This window comes from Uranotaenia lowii, chromosome 2, assembly GCF_029784155.1.
Source record: "Uranotaenia lowii strain MFRU-FL chromosome 2, ASM2978415v1, whole genome shotgun sequence".
Lineage (NCBI taxonomy): Eukaryota > Metazoa > Arthropoda > Insecta > Diptera > Culicidae > Uranotaenia > Uranotaenia lowii.
The window spans coordinates 71,921,706-71,934,170 of NC_073692.1; the positions used below are offsets into that span (position 1 = coordinate 71,921,706).

A 12,465-nucleotide genomic window follows, 5' to 3' on the forward strand; every position below is an offset into this window, starting at 1 on the left:
TTAACAAGCGAAACTTGGCGGCGTCCGGAAGGTTTTTCAACAAGTTAAATTTGATTTTATCAATTCCCGGAGCTGAATTGTTGCAAGAGAGGAGGGCAAGTGAAAATTCGACCATCGAAAAGCTGGAATCCAGACCACACCTATCAGGAGGCACGTTCCGGATTATTTTTTGTACAGGTGTAGAATCTGGGCAGACTTTCCGTGCAAAGTTTAATATCCATCTATGTGTGTTTTCTTCACTTTCATTTGTAGATGATCGATTGCGCATGCTTCGTGCCACTTTCCATAAGGTACTCAAGGATGTTTCCCGTGATAAACCACCCACAAAATTCCTCCAATACGCCTTTTTCTTCCCTTTGATCAATTTTTTGAACTGATTTTCAAGGGAAACATATGATTCAAAAAGGACGAGGGTTCCATGTTTTCGAAAATCTTTGAATGCTTTTGATTTGTCCTTATAAAGCTTGGAACACTGCTGGTCCCACCATGGATTTGGGGGCCTTCGAAGAACAGATGAATCTGGGATGGGTTTTTTTTGAGCGCAAAGTGCACTTTCATGGATCAAACGTGAAAGAAAGTGATACTCCTCCAAAGGAGGTAAAACATTCATAGAATTAATGGCATCTGTTATTTCGTCCGAGTACTTTTTCCAATCGATGTGTCTTGTAAGGTCATATGCCATATTTGTTGAATTTGAAGTGCTGGCCCCATTGGTGATTGTAATTTTGATTGGCAAGTGATCACTACCATTGGGATCAGGGATTACCTTCCACTGGCAATCCAATGATAGTGAATTTGAGCAGAGTGAGAGGTCAATTGCACTTGGTCTTGCAGGGGGTTTAGGTACCCGTGTTCTTTCACCCGTGTTCAAAATTGTTAAATTGAAACTGTCACAAATGTCATAAATAAGAGTAGAACGACAATCGTCAGTTTGTTCTCCCCAGACAGTTCCATGTGAATTGAAGTCACCCAGGATCAACCTTGGCTCAGGAAGCACTGAGCACAGGTCCTCTAGGTGATTTCGATCCACTGCAACTCTATGAGGCCAGTACAAACTGACAACGCATAAGTCCTTACCTCTTATAGTTATATGACATGCAACAGCTTCAATTCCTCCTGATAAAGGGAGGTGGATTCTGTAAAAGGAGTGGCGCTTATTGATCCCCAAAAGCACCCCTCCATAAGAATCGTTGCGATCCAAACGGATAATGTTAAAATCGTGGAATGAGATGTTTGATTGAGAAGAAAGCCATGTTTCTGAAAGGGCAAAAATATCGCAACTAGTTTCATGAAGAAGAAATTTGAACGGATCCAGTTTAGGAACTAAACTACGACAATTCCACTGTATAACAGTGATATCCCCGACCTCTGGGCGTAAATTAGCCATCGAGAGAGATAAACATTGAAATGAGGGGCCAAGTTTGCATCAATTGCTTCAAAAATGTCTTTACTACAGGAAGCATTGTTGTTACAATGCTTTTGATGGATTCAGAAACGTTGAAAAACGAAAAAATTCCATTCAGAATGTCAGTCAACTTAAACAATCCTGGCTGGGAAGTTGATTCTGAAAAAACTGCATTCGTCAAAGGGGCCTTTGAGGTCCCTGCTGGTGTTGCATCATTCTGTGGTGAAAAAATCGTACGGAATCCAGGAGGATTTTGTTTTTGTTGTTCTGCAGCATTCGGCTTTTTAGGGACACTGATTGGAGGGCTCATTGTAGGGATTTTCTTGGGTATTTTGGGTGTCTTGGGAGTTGTTTTAGCACGTTTCCGGGAGTTCGCAACGAAAACAAAAGGGTTTTCCTCATCCGTTGTTTCTTCGTTGTCAACTGGCAACACAGAAAAGATGTTACTTGAATGAGGTTGGGCCAGTGGAGAAGCGCTCTTTAAGATAGAGGCATAAGAACGTCTCGATCGTTCCTTTAAAGAGCGCTTCTGTTTATCCCAGCAACTCTTGAATGCCTCGCACGAAGAGATTTCATGGGGTGAGCCCCCGCAATAAACACATTTCTGCTCTATTGCTGAGCATGCTCCAGCCCCATGATTCTCTCCGCATTGGGGACAGCGTGGCTTATTGCAACAGTGCGACGCTGTGTGCCCCAACTTGATGCAATTTTTACAATGCATGGGTCGAGGCACGAAGAGTCGCACAGGAAGCCTTAAAAATCCGTCAATCAAGACGTAGTGAGGGAGGGCGGTACCCGCGAAGGTCACACGAAATGAAGCTGAAGGCGAGTACTTTGTAACTCCATTTACGACGTTGGCAGTATTGAGTTGACGGCAACCCACGATTTCGACCGAAGTCGAATCGAGGCTCTTGAACTTACCAACGCCGTTGGATTTAACGTACTTCGCATCCAGACTCATTTCTGTGATCACGCCCTCAATCTCTACGTCTCGAGACGGGATGTAAACGTGATACTCTAGAATTAGAAAATTGCTAGCCACAATCTCGTTTGCAGCTTTCGAGTTAGCCACAACAACGCGCAGCTTGTTCGCACGTAATTTTGTAACGCTGGTTACCGAGGTCCACCTCGCCAGATCTTTGGTGATCTGTACCACATTCAGAGGTTTACCGTTCTTTTTGGGCCGGATGAAAACCACCCATGGCCCAGAGGAAGATGAGCCTTCAGCATATTTTCGGAGCCGGGTGACTCTACTCTCCACTGGGGATGATCCGACATTGCCATCCATCCGAGAACGATTTGCATCTGAAGGGTCAGCATCAGCTGATTCCTCCAGATGCTCCTCATCTTCATAGGTGATATTCGCATCATCCTCAGTTGGAGGGTATAACCCCCCGCCTTCGCTCATATTTTTCAACGGGAAAACGAATGCCCTCCGTGTTGAAAATATAAGCGAAGCACAAAATTATCGAAATATATATAAAGGGAAATATGATAGAAAAAGAAAAAGTGAAAAAAGAAATAAAAAAGAACTTACAAATTATTTTAGCACTTTTTGGAACTATATTTTTTACAGTGTATATAGACTGCTCCAACCACGTGGTTCTCCGTTGGTCTTCAAGGATGACGATAACCGAAGAACCCAACCAAACGAGCGTTGGCCCTTCCTCGTTGGTTGAAGATGGCCTCCTCGTCTCGACTCGGCCTCGATGATGATGATGGATGATGATGATGATTGATTATGATGGTTCGCCAAACAATGGCGGCGGACCTCGTGGCGATCGATCGGCCCTTCTGCGAGCTGGGGCCAATCAAATTAACCAGCCTTTGGCAGGAAACTATTGTCGTGGCACAAAACACCGTTGTTACCGTCCGAACGGCACAAATACCCGGATTCACTGGACGGGATCACACTCACTTTCAGCAGTTCGCGAAGATCGGGACACTTGAAAACGCGACTGAATTCTCCGAGTGATGCGATACGAATGTGGAAGCTGTTGTGAAGATATTTGAAAATTTTTGGGCAAAAAGATCGCAAATTTCACGATCAGAGTTCGCCGAGCGAATACAAGGTTCTTTCCGCTGACTATTCACGTGTTTCCAAAATGATTTTGGGCAGGATTTGAGGTTACGTTGTACTCGGCGAAGGTAGTTCTGGTAACAACGTTTGCTGGCTTTTTTATAAGCCGAATTAAGCTTCCGATATATATACTTGGTGTAAGGAGATTTTTGTTCGTTATAATTTCGAAGCGCACATCTATTTCCGTTTTCAGTCGTCGCAATTCAGTCGTAACCCAGGGAGTTCGTAGATTTTCTCTGATAGTACGTTTAGGCACATGACGATCAATTATATAGTTCAGGATATGCGAGAAGGTTTCTGCAGCAGAGTTAGGATCCGATAAATCGAGCTCCGATGCCCAGTCGATGGTGGCCAAGATGCGAGAAATGTCATCGAAGTTCGCTTTCTTATAGTCGAGGTGAAAAGCTGGTAAATTTACAACACGAGCGTTCAACTTAGTTACTTCAAGTGAGGCCGATAGAGCAGGATGATGTGGAACTGCTTTAACGAGCGGTGCAGGAGCTAATTCAATGGTCGGTATACGAGACCCATCGTTGGCAAAGCAAAGGTCCAGCATACGACCGTTTTCGTTCACCACGCTGTTGATCTGACGCAAGGTCGCTGTACTCAGGTAGTCTAATATGATGTTCGAAGGAGTCGAAAAGGTAGAACGAGCAGGATCCGGGTACAGAAAGCTACCATGGTTGGAGCACCACTTCAAACCGGGCATATTAAAATCGCCTATGACGAGTATGTCATCCTCCGGGGCGCAAGAAGAGCTTACTTTTGAGATGCAGCGTGAAAACGACTCAGCTAGGGCAACATCTCTAGAGCGGTCGGGCGGCAAATACAGTACGCAAACGTACAGTTTCCGATCTCCAAGATCGATGCGAGTCCACACAAGTTCCAGGTCGCACCAGGAATTATCGTCGATGAGCTGCGCTGAGAGATTCGACTTGACGGCAATTAGCACTCCGCCTCCACTAGACTTTTTGCTGTTATGGGCACTACGGTCGCAGCGAAACACTGAATAATCAGTGATGGAAATACCCCTGGGTTAGACGACGTGAGTGGTGTGAGTCCCAGTAGCTCCCTGAAATGACATCCCAGCATATATTTACAAACATTGGTCGCTGTCCGCATGGTGGTATGACTTGCAAGAATTGAGTTGAGCTTTGATAAAAGTAGTTAGTTGATTTTCCCAGTTAAATCATTTCAAGCACTAGTGAAGACGTTGCAGTAAAGTTGGATTAGAGGTGCAATTAGTATTATAGCCGATTCGGTAAGGATCATTGATTGAACAATATTTAGGAAATAGAGCAGGAGAGTTAACCCAATCATGATTCCATAGGTCTAGATTAGACGTGTTGCAACGAACCTTTTGTACTGTATTTCGGGAGTTTGAGCTGTATCTGCAGAACCAGTAGTTCACAACATATCAAAATAGTGAGTACAAGCAAATTTGGTGTAACATAGATATTAATGCAAACCTACTCAACAGAGGTGATCATAGCTTATGCTAACGGCCTTGGTTCGGGATTGGTTCAAAGAACGATAGGAAAAACCAAAATGTAGGTTGAAATATGTCTATTGAAAACCTCACATCAGTCACTAATAAAATCCTGTATTTATAGCTTTGAAGCGTGCAAACAGTACTGCTGTCGAGATAGTTTTTTCATTCCGAACCACAACAATCTTCAAAGATTTTGATAATGGCATCTGCAGCGCCGGCGAATAACACGGAATCCAATTGCGTCTTTTGCGATCAACCTGACACAGATCGCATGGTCGGATGCGATTTGTGTGCGAACTGGGCGCACTACGAATGTGCAGGTGTATCCGATTCCATAGCGAATCCAGACCGCACTTGGAAATGTCCGGTATGCAAACCAACACCGGCACTCGAAAGTGCACGCTCACGAACATCGGGAAGTCGTCGATCAAATGCTTCGCGTAGATCGCGGGCTGAACATGAGATAATGATGCTGAAAGAGCAGCACGATTTAAAAATGCGTGCGCTAGCTGAAGAGGAAGCTGCAAAGAAGAAAAAGGCGGAAGAAGATGAAGCAGCAAGAAAGAAAAAGGCGGAAGAAGATGAAGCAGCAAGAAAGAAAAAGGCGGAAGAAGAAAAAGAGTTGCGGAGAAAGCGATATGATATTGAAGAGGAATACATTCGGAAAAAGTATGAGGCATTAAAGGAAGCAAGTGAAGCAGGTAGCAGTGTCAGCAGCTGTAGTGGGGAGAAAGTCTCGGAATGGCTAGTAAGTGGAACCACCGGAAATGTCAGGCAAAATGCGCCAGCCGTGTGGGAGTTACCACTGCAGCTTCCCAGTAGCAATGCCCCGGCCATAGTGACATCCGCTCTGTACAACGAAGCCCCAAATGTGCCAGCCCATTCATCAGCCGAAGGTAACTCGCACAATGTAACCATACCCACCTCTTCGTCCACCCCTCATGGCAGCTTCACAATTCCATCGATGATTCCAAATAGCATTCAAGCTTCGTTCCACCAGCCTGTCGAGAATGTATATCCACATCTTAATTACGGCCAAGTCCTTGCTCGTACGACCAGCAACCATAGACCCATAGAAAATTATCCGATTGTCAGTCAGGGGACGTATCTTCCACCCGCGATCCGTTGGTCGTCGACGGAAATTTCACCTACTACGGTGCTCCAAATGATCAACAACGAGCGAGAAAATCAATTTCGGAACGATTTGGCTGTCAAGACAATTATTAGGAGTACACCAAGACCTCTGCCACCGCGTTTGGCTGCAATAAGAGCTGAAGCAAATATTATGACCGCCGTCTGTAGGGGATCCATTCCATCCGCGACTACAGCTGGACCCTATGTGTCGACCGGAGTCGAACCCACTTTAAACAGTGGTAACATTGAACCACTTGCCGTTTCGTCATCGAACTGTGTACCGATCTATAGTTCTCGAAATAATTCAACCATTGATTACGCCGTACCGTTTGCCGCTGGTATTCAGCCGAACTCTACTTACGGTTTTTGTACCAACCCTACTTCGCAGCCACTGCACAGGTCTGATCTGAATCAGGACATTTCTCCCGTGGTAGTTTCTTTGGGTCAACTGACGACTGTTCAGAGAAATCAAGAACCATTAGCCATTAATCATGTCGGTAATATTTCTGCTAGTTTGGGTGATCCTTCTAAGGAAAACGTTCATCAGCCATTGGCACAACAGATCTCTTCTCCAATTGCGAGAAAGGACTTGAGAGATGATCTAAACCAATATAAAATGCCATCCGCTGCTCAACTAGCAGCACGGCAGGTTATATCACGTGAGCTTCCCCACTTCGACGGTGATCCTCAAGACTGGCCACTTTTTTATGGAACCTTCCAAAATAGTACTAAAAGCTGCGGGTTTTCAGATGAGGAGAATTTGTCGAGATTACAGCGATGCTTGCGAGGACCAGCCTTTGAAGCTGTTAGAAGTAGACTCATGATTCCAGAGTCCGTACCTCTTGTGATAGATATTTTGAAACGACAATTTGGAAGACCAGACATTCTTATTCACGCACTTTTAAACGATCTCCGAAGGATTGCTCCACCTAAAGAGGATAACCTGCAATCCATAATAAATTTTGGCCTAGCTGTTCGAAATAGTGTTGATCATATGATCACAGCTAATCTATTGGATCACCTTAGCAATCCCACTTTACTGCAGGAACTTATTGCAAAACTGCCGATAAAAACGCAAATGGATTGGTCTCGATTTAAGCGCCAGTACACTACCGTCAACCTGGAAGTTTTCTCCATTTTCACGAACGAATTGGCAGACACAGCGACTGACGTGATTATGCCACGTTTAGTACCTAAACACGAAAGTTCTAAGAAAGTGGGAAAAGATAGACAAACATTGTATACACACACACTCACCGAAGATGGGATGAATGCTCGGGATACATCATCGGAAACTCCAAAGAAGTATTGTGTGTTCTGCGGCTATCCAAATCACGTTATTGCGACTTGTGAAGCTTTCCAAAGGTTGGATACAGATGCAAGGTTGAAGGCAGTTAAGGAGAAAAACCTATGCCGCACGTGTCTTGTTCCTCATAGAAAATGGCCGTGTCGATCTACGAATGAATGTGGCATTGATGGTTGTCGAATTCGTCATCATGCCTTACTACACTCATCAACATCGACTAGCCCTAATTTTTCTCCACATGTCAACGTTGCCCATCACCATTCGAGGAAATCATATTCACTTTATCGCTATCTTCCCATCGTATTACAAGCGAATGGCAAGTCAGTTGAGATAATTGCCTTCCTGGATGACGGTTCATCTTCTACGTTACTTGAAACAAGCGTGGCAACCGAGCTCGGAGTTAAAGGAGAACGTGAATCACTATGGTTGAGTTGGACGAGTAATGTATCGCGAGAGGAAAAAAGTTCACAAAGAATTTCAGTGACAGCATCCGGTCTGGGAAAGAAGAACAAATTCAAATTAAACAATGTCCGCACAGTAGCGAATCTTATGCTCCCTTCGCAGACTCTCGACTATGAATTTATGAAAAAGACGTATCCGCATTTAAGAGGCCTGCCCATTCATAGTTATTCAGACGTTACACCAAGTATGATTATAGGTATAGAGCATGCCACACTGTTAACATCACTTAAAACCCGAGAAGGCTGTTCCAATGACCCCATCGCAGTCAAGACCCGTCTAGGTTGGTGTGTTTTCGGTAGACAAATGAACGGTGTTCAATCGGTAGAAACCCTCAACGTGCACTGTCATCCGGAGAAATGTAATCATGAGCTGCACCAGTTGATCAAACAATTGCTCAAATTAGAGGAGCCTAAAGCGGAAGCTTTAATATCGGAGAGTGACAAAAAAGCTTTGTCCATTTTAGAAAAAACCACTCGACGTGTCAACGGAAGGTTTGAAACGGGTCTGTTATTCAAAAACTCAGAGCCGCGTTTTCCAAACAGCTTCCCTATGGCCGAACGTAGATTGCAGGCACTAGAACGTCGTTTAGCTAGAGATCCCTTTCTAGATCTTAAAGTACGAGAGCAGATAAACCAATATCTAGAGAAAGGTTACGCTCATCGAGCCTCGGTAGAAGAACTGCAGGGAGCAGATCCTGAAAAAACCTGGTACCTTCCACTAGGGGTAGTCCAGAACCCGAAAAAACCCCAGAAAGTTCGTTTAATATGGGATGCTGCAGCGCGAGTTCAGGGCGTGTCTTTCAATGATGCTTTGCTCACAGGTCCTGATCTCTTAACCTCTCTACCGGATGTTCTTACCAGATTTAGACAGAGAAGCATCGCCATCACAGGTGACATCAAGGAGATGTTTCACCAAATCAGGATACGCGATTCCGATAAACAATATCAACGTTTCCTATTTCGTGAAGACCAACAACAACCACCACAAGTCTACGTAATGGACGTTGCCACGTTTGGGGCAACATGCTCTCCATGCATAGCTCAATATGTGAAGAACCGGAATGCTATGGAACACGCTAGTGAGTTTCCTCTTGCCGCGGAAGATATAATAAAAGACCACTACATGGATGACTACCTTAAAAGCGTGGATACCGCTGATGAAGCTGTGGAATTAGTCAACCAAGTGAGACTAGTCCATTCAAAAGGAGGATTCGAAATTCGTAACTTCGCTTCAAATTCAAACGAGGTTCTTGACCAATTGGGCGAGGTCAGAGACATGCAACGGAAAGCGCTCTATCTCGAAACAGGACTGAACACTGTAGAAAAACCCGAACGAGTGTTAGGTATGATATGGAATCCCCAGGAGGATGTGTTCACCTTTGATGCTTTACAAATAGAAGCACTACGACAAATGGACATCAAGGAACCTCCAACTAAACGGCAAGTGTTGAAAATCATCATGTCTGTGTTTGATCCATTGGGTTTAATCGCCCATTTCGTTATTCACGGCAAAATCCTGATGCAAGAGATCTGGAAATACGGCTGCGATTGGGATGAGTGCATACCAGCAGAGCTACAGGAAACCTGGCTCCAGTGGAGTGAAAAGTTGAAGCAACTGAATCAAGTGAATGTTCCTCGATGTCTTTTCAAATATTCGAATCCAGCATCCTTAAATACCTTACAACTCCACACCTTTGTAGATGCGAGTGAAGCAGCGTATTCCGGCGTTGTGTATGCGCGTATAATTGATGAAGGAGTTCCGAAATGCGCAATCATAGCAGCGAAAACAAAAGTGGCTCCATTGAAACCACTTTCTATACCGCGTCTCGAGCTACAGGCGGCCGTAGAAGGTAGTCGTCTTATTCAAAGGATTACGAACGCTCTCACACTTCCAGTAACCCGAAGATATATTTGGTCTGACTCGACTACAGTGTTGTCATGGCTACGATCGGACAGTCGGCGATACCACCAGTTTGTGTCGTGTAGAGTGGGAGAGATTCTTCGTACAACTTCAATCAATGAATGGAGATATGTGCCGACGAAATTGAATGTTGCAGATGAAGCCACCAAATGGAAAACGGAACCTAGTTTCGATCCTCAAAGTCGATGGTTCACTGGGCCCGACTTTTTAAGAAACCCTGAAAACGAATGGCCTACAAAATTTCAACCAACGAGCAGCCCTGCAGAGGAAATGCGAACGATATTTGTTCACCATATTCACGTTTTTCAACCACCGATTGATTATTCTCGGTATTCCCAGTTTAACCGATTGTTGAGAGCTGTCGCATATTTTCTCAGATTGGTTTCCTGGTTCAGAGGAAACGCTAAGGCTCTTGAAGCAAGAGTCATCGAAGCCGAAGAAATCGAAAGTGCTGAAAACTTCCTATGGCGACAAGTCCAAATGGAAGCTTATCCCGAAGAATTTGAAATTTTGCTACAACAATCGGAAGATTCCGTAGAAGAAAAGGTAACTATAAATAAAAGAAGTTCGTTATACCAGATGACACCATTTATGGACGAAAACCGTGTAATGCGCATGAACAGTCGGATTGTAGCAGCTCCGACAACAGCCTACGAAACCAAATATCCAGTGTTTTTACCTAAAGAACATCGTGTAACGTATCTCCTAGTGCATTCCTACCATCGTCGTTTTTTACATGGGAATAATGAAACGGTTGTTAATGAGTTACGACAACGGTTCCAGATCCCTCATTTGCGAGCATTGGTTAGACGCGTCGGTAAAGAATGTCAGATGTGTAGAATAAAAAAAGCTGTGCCTAAACCTCCAATTATGGCACCCTTGCCAGCAGTTCGCCTCACGCCATTCATTAAACCCTTTACGCATACTGGCATAGATTATTTCGGTCCGCAGATGGTTAAACAAGGACGTAGTTTAGTCAAGCGTTGGGTGGCACTTTTCACGTGCCTTACAATCAGAGCAGTGCATCTGGAAATTGTGACCGGCCTTTCCACCCAATCATGCGTAATGGCAATCCGCAGATTCATCGCTCGGAGGGGCGCTCCAACTACCATTTACACTGATAATGGTACTAACTTTCTGGGAGCCAATAATCTTCTAAAAGATCAGATAAGAAATGCGCACGAAGGTTGTGCCAGCGTATTTACTAATGCACAAACACGATGGTACTTCAACCCTCCTGCCACCCCTCACATGGGAGGACCGTGGGAACGACTGGTAAGGTCAGTGAAGACAGCCATGGATGCTGTAGCCGATCATCCACAACATCCTAGCGACGAAGTTTTTGAAACAGTGGTACTAGAAGCAGAATCAATCGTGAACTCCAGGCCTCTGACATATGTACCTCTAGATGCGGCTGAATCGGAAGCCCTGACTCCAAACCACTTCTTGCTGTATGGCAATATCGGCATAAATCAACCTCAAAAACCATTGATGGTTGCAGATAGGGTTTTGCGAGACAGCTGGAACCTAACACAAACTCTAGTGAACAAATTTTGGATAAGGTGGGTTAAAGAGTACCTGCCAATGTTGACCAGGCGAACAAAGTGGTTTTCACCAACCAAACCTTTGAAAGCAGGTGATTTGGTAATAATAGTCGATGAGCGTAAAAGGAATGGTTGGGTCCGAGCACGCGTGGTTAGTGTTATCACGGCTCCAGATGGTCAAGTACGTCGAGCTGTGGTTCGTTCAGCTAGCGGAGAGAGTACCAAATCCGTAACAAATTTAGCCCTACTGGACGTAGCAGCACCTCCGATTAGGGTGCCAGGATGTAAGCAGGATCCTCCGGAACTACACGGGTGGGGGAATGATGGAAATACCCCTGGGTTAGACGACGTGAGTGGTGTGAGTCCCAGTAGCTCCCTGAAATGACATCCCAGCATATATTTACAAACATTGGTCGCTGTCCGCATGGTGGTATGACTTGCAAGAATTGAGTTGAGCTTTGATAAAAGTAGTTAGTTGATTTTCCCAGTTAAATCATTTCAAGCACTAGTGAAGACGTTGCAGTAAAGTTGGATTAGAGGTGCAATTAGTATTATAGCCGATTCGGTAAGGATCATTGATTGAACAATATTTAGGAAATAGAGCAGGAGAGTTAACCCAATCATGATTCCATAGGTCTAGATTAGACGTGTTGCAACGAACCTTTTGTACTGTATTTCGGGAGTTTGAGCTGTATCTGCAGAACCAGTAGTTCACAACATATCAAAATAGTGAGTACAAGCAAATTTGGTGTAACATAGATATTAATGCAAACCTACTCAACAGAGGTGATCATAGCTTATGCTAACGGCCTTGGTTCGGGATTGGTTCAAAGAACGATAGGAAAAACCAAAATGTAGGTTGAAATATGTCTATTGAAAACCTCACATCAGTCACTAATAAAATCCTGTATTTATAGCTTTGAAGCGTGCAAACAGTACTGCTGTCGAGATAGTTTTTTCATTCCGAACCACAACAATCAGGGCCGAATATCTGGCCAGATAGTGTGCAGTCGTTCAGCCATGTTTCCGTAAAGGCGATGACGTCATAGCAGGAACATGAGGTAGCGAGAAGGTAGTCAGACAAGCAGGAATTTATACCACCGACATTCTGGTAGTAAAAAG

The 12,465-nt window shown here is 44.4% G+C and overlaps 2 protein-coding genes across 2 annotated transcripts in view; one reads left to right on the plus strand and one right to left on the minus strand.

Moving 5' to 3' along the window:
• The window catches only part of LOC129741554 (uncharacterized), a 29,715-nt gene extending 24,740 nt beyond the window's left edge, over window positions 1-4,975 (minus strand). The window contains exons 1-4 of the mRNA XM_055733296.1: window positions 4,959-4,975; window positions 3,500-4,471; window positions 3,227-3,399; window positions 2,943-3,020 (exon numbers count right to left, since the gene is read on the minus strand). Coding sequence (XP_055589271.1) covers window positions 2,943-3,020; window positions 3,227-3,399; window positions 3,500-4,471; window positions 4,959-4,975 — 1,240 coding nt within the window. The remainder of the gene's footprint in view (window positions 1-2,942; window positions 3,021-3,226; window positions 3,400-3,499; window positions 4,472-4,958) is intronic.
• Window positions 4,976-5,176: 201 nt separating this feature from the next.
• On the plus strand, window positions 5,177-11,728 carry LOC129741555 (uncharacterized). Its single transcript, XM_055733297.1, has one exon. It carries the CDS (start codon window positions 5,177-5,179, stop codon window positions 11,726-11,728), a length of 6,552 nt encoding a protein of 2,183 aa, XP_055589272.1.
• The last annotated feature ends 737 nt before the right edge of the window (window positions 11,729-12,465 follow it).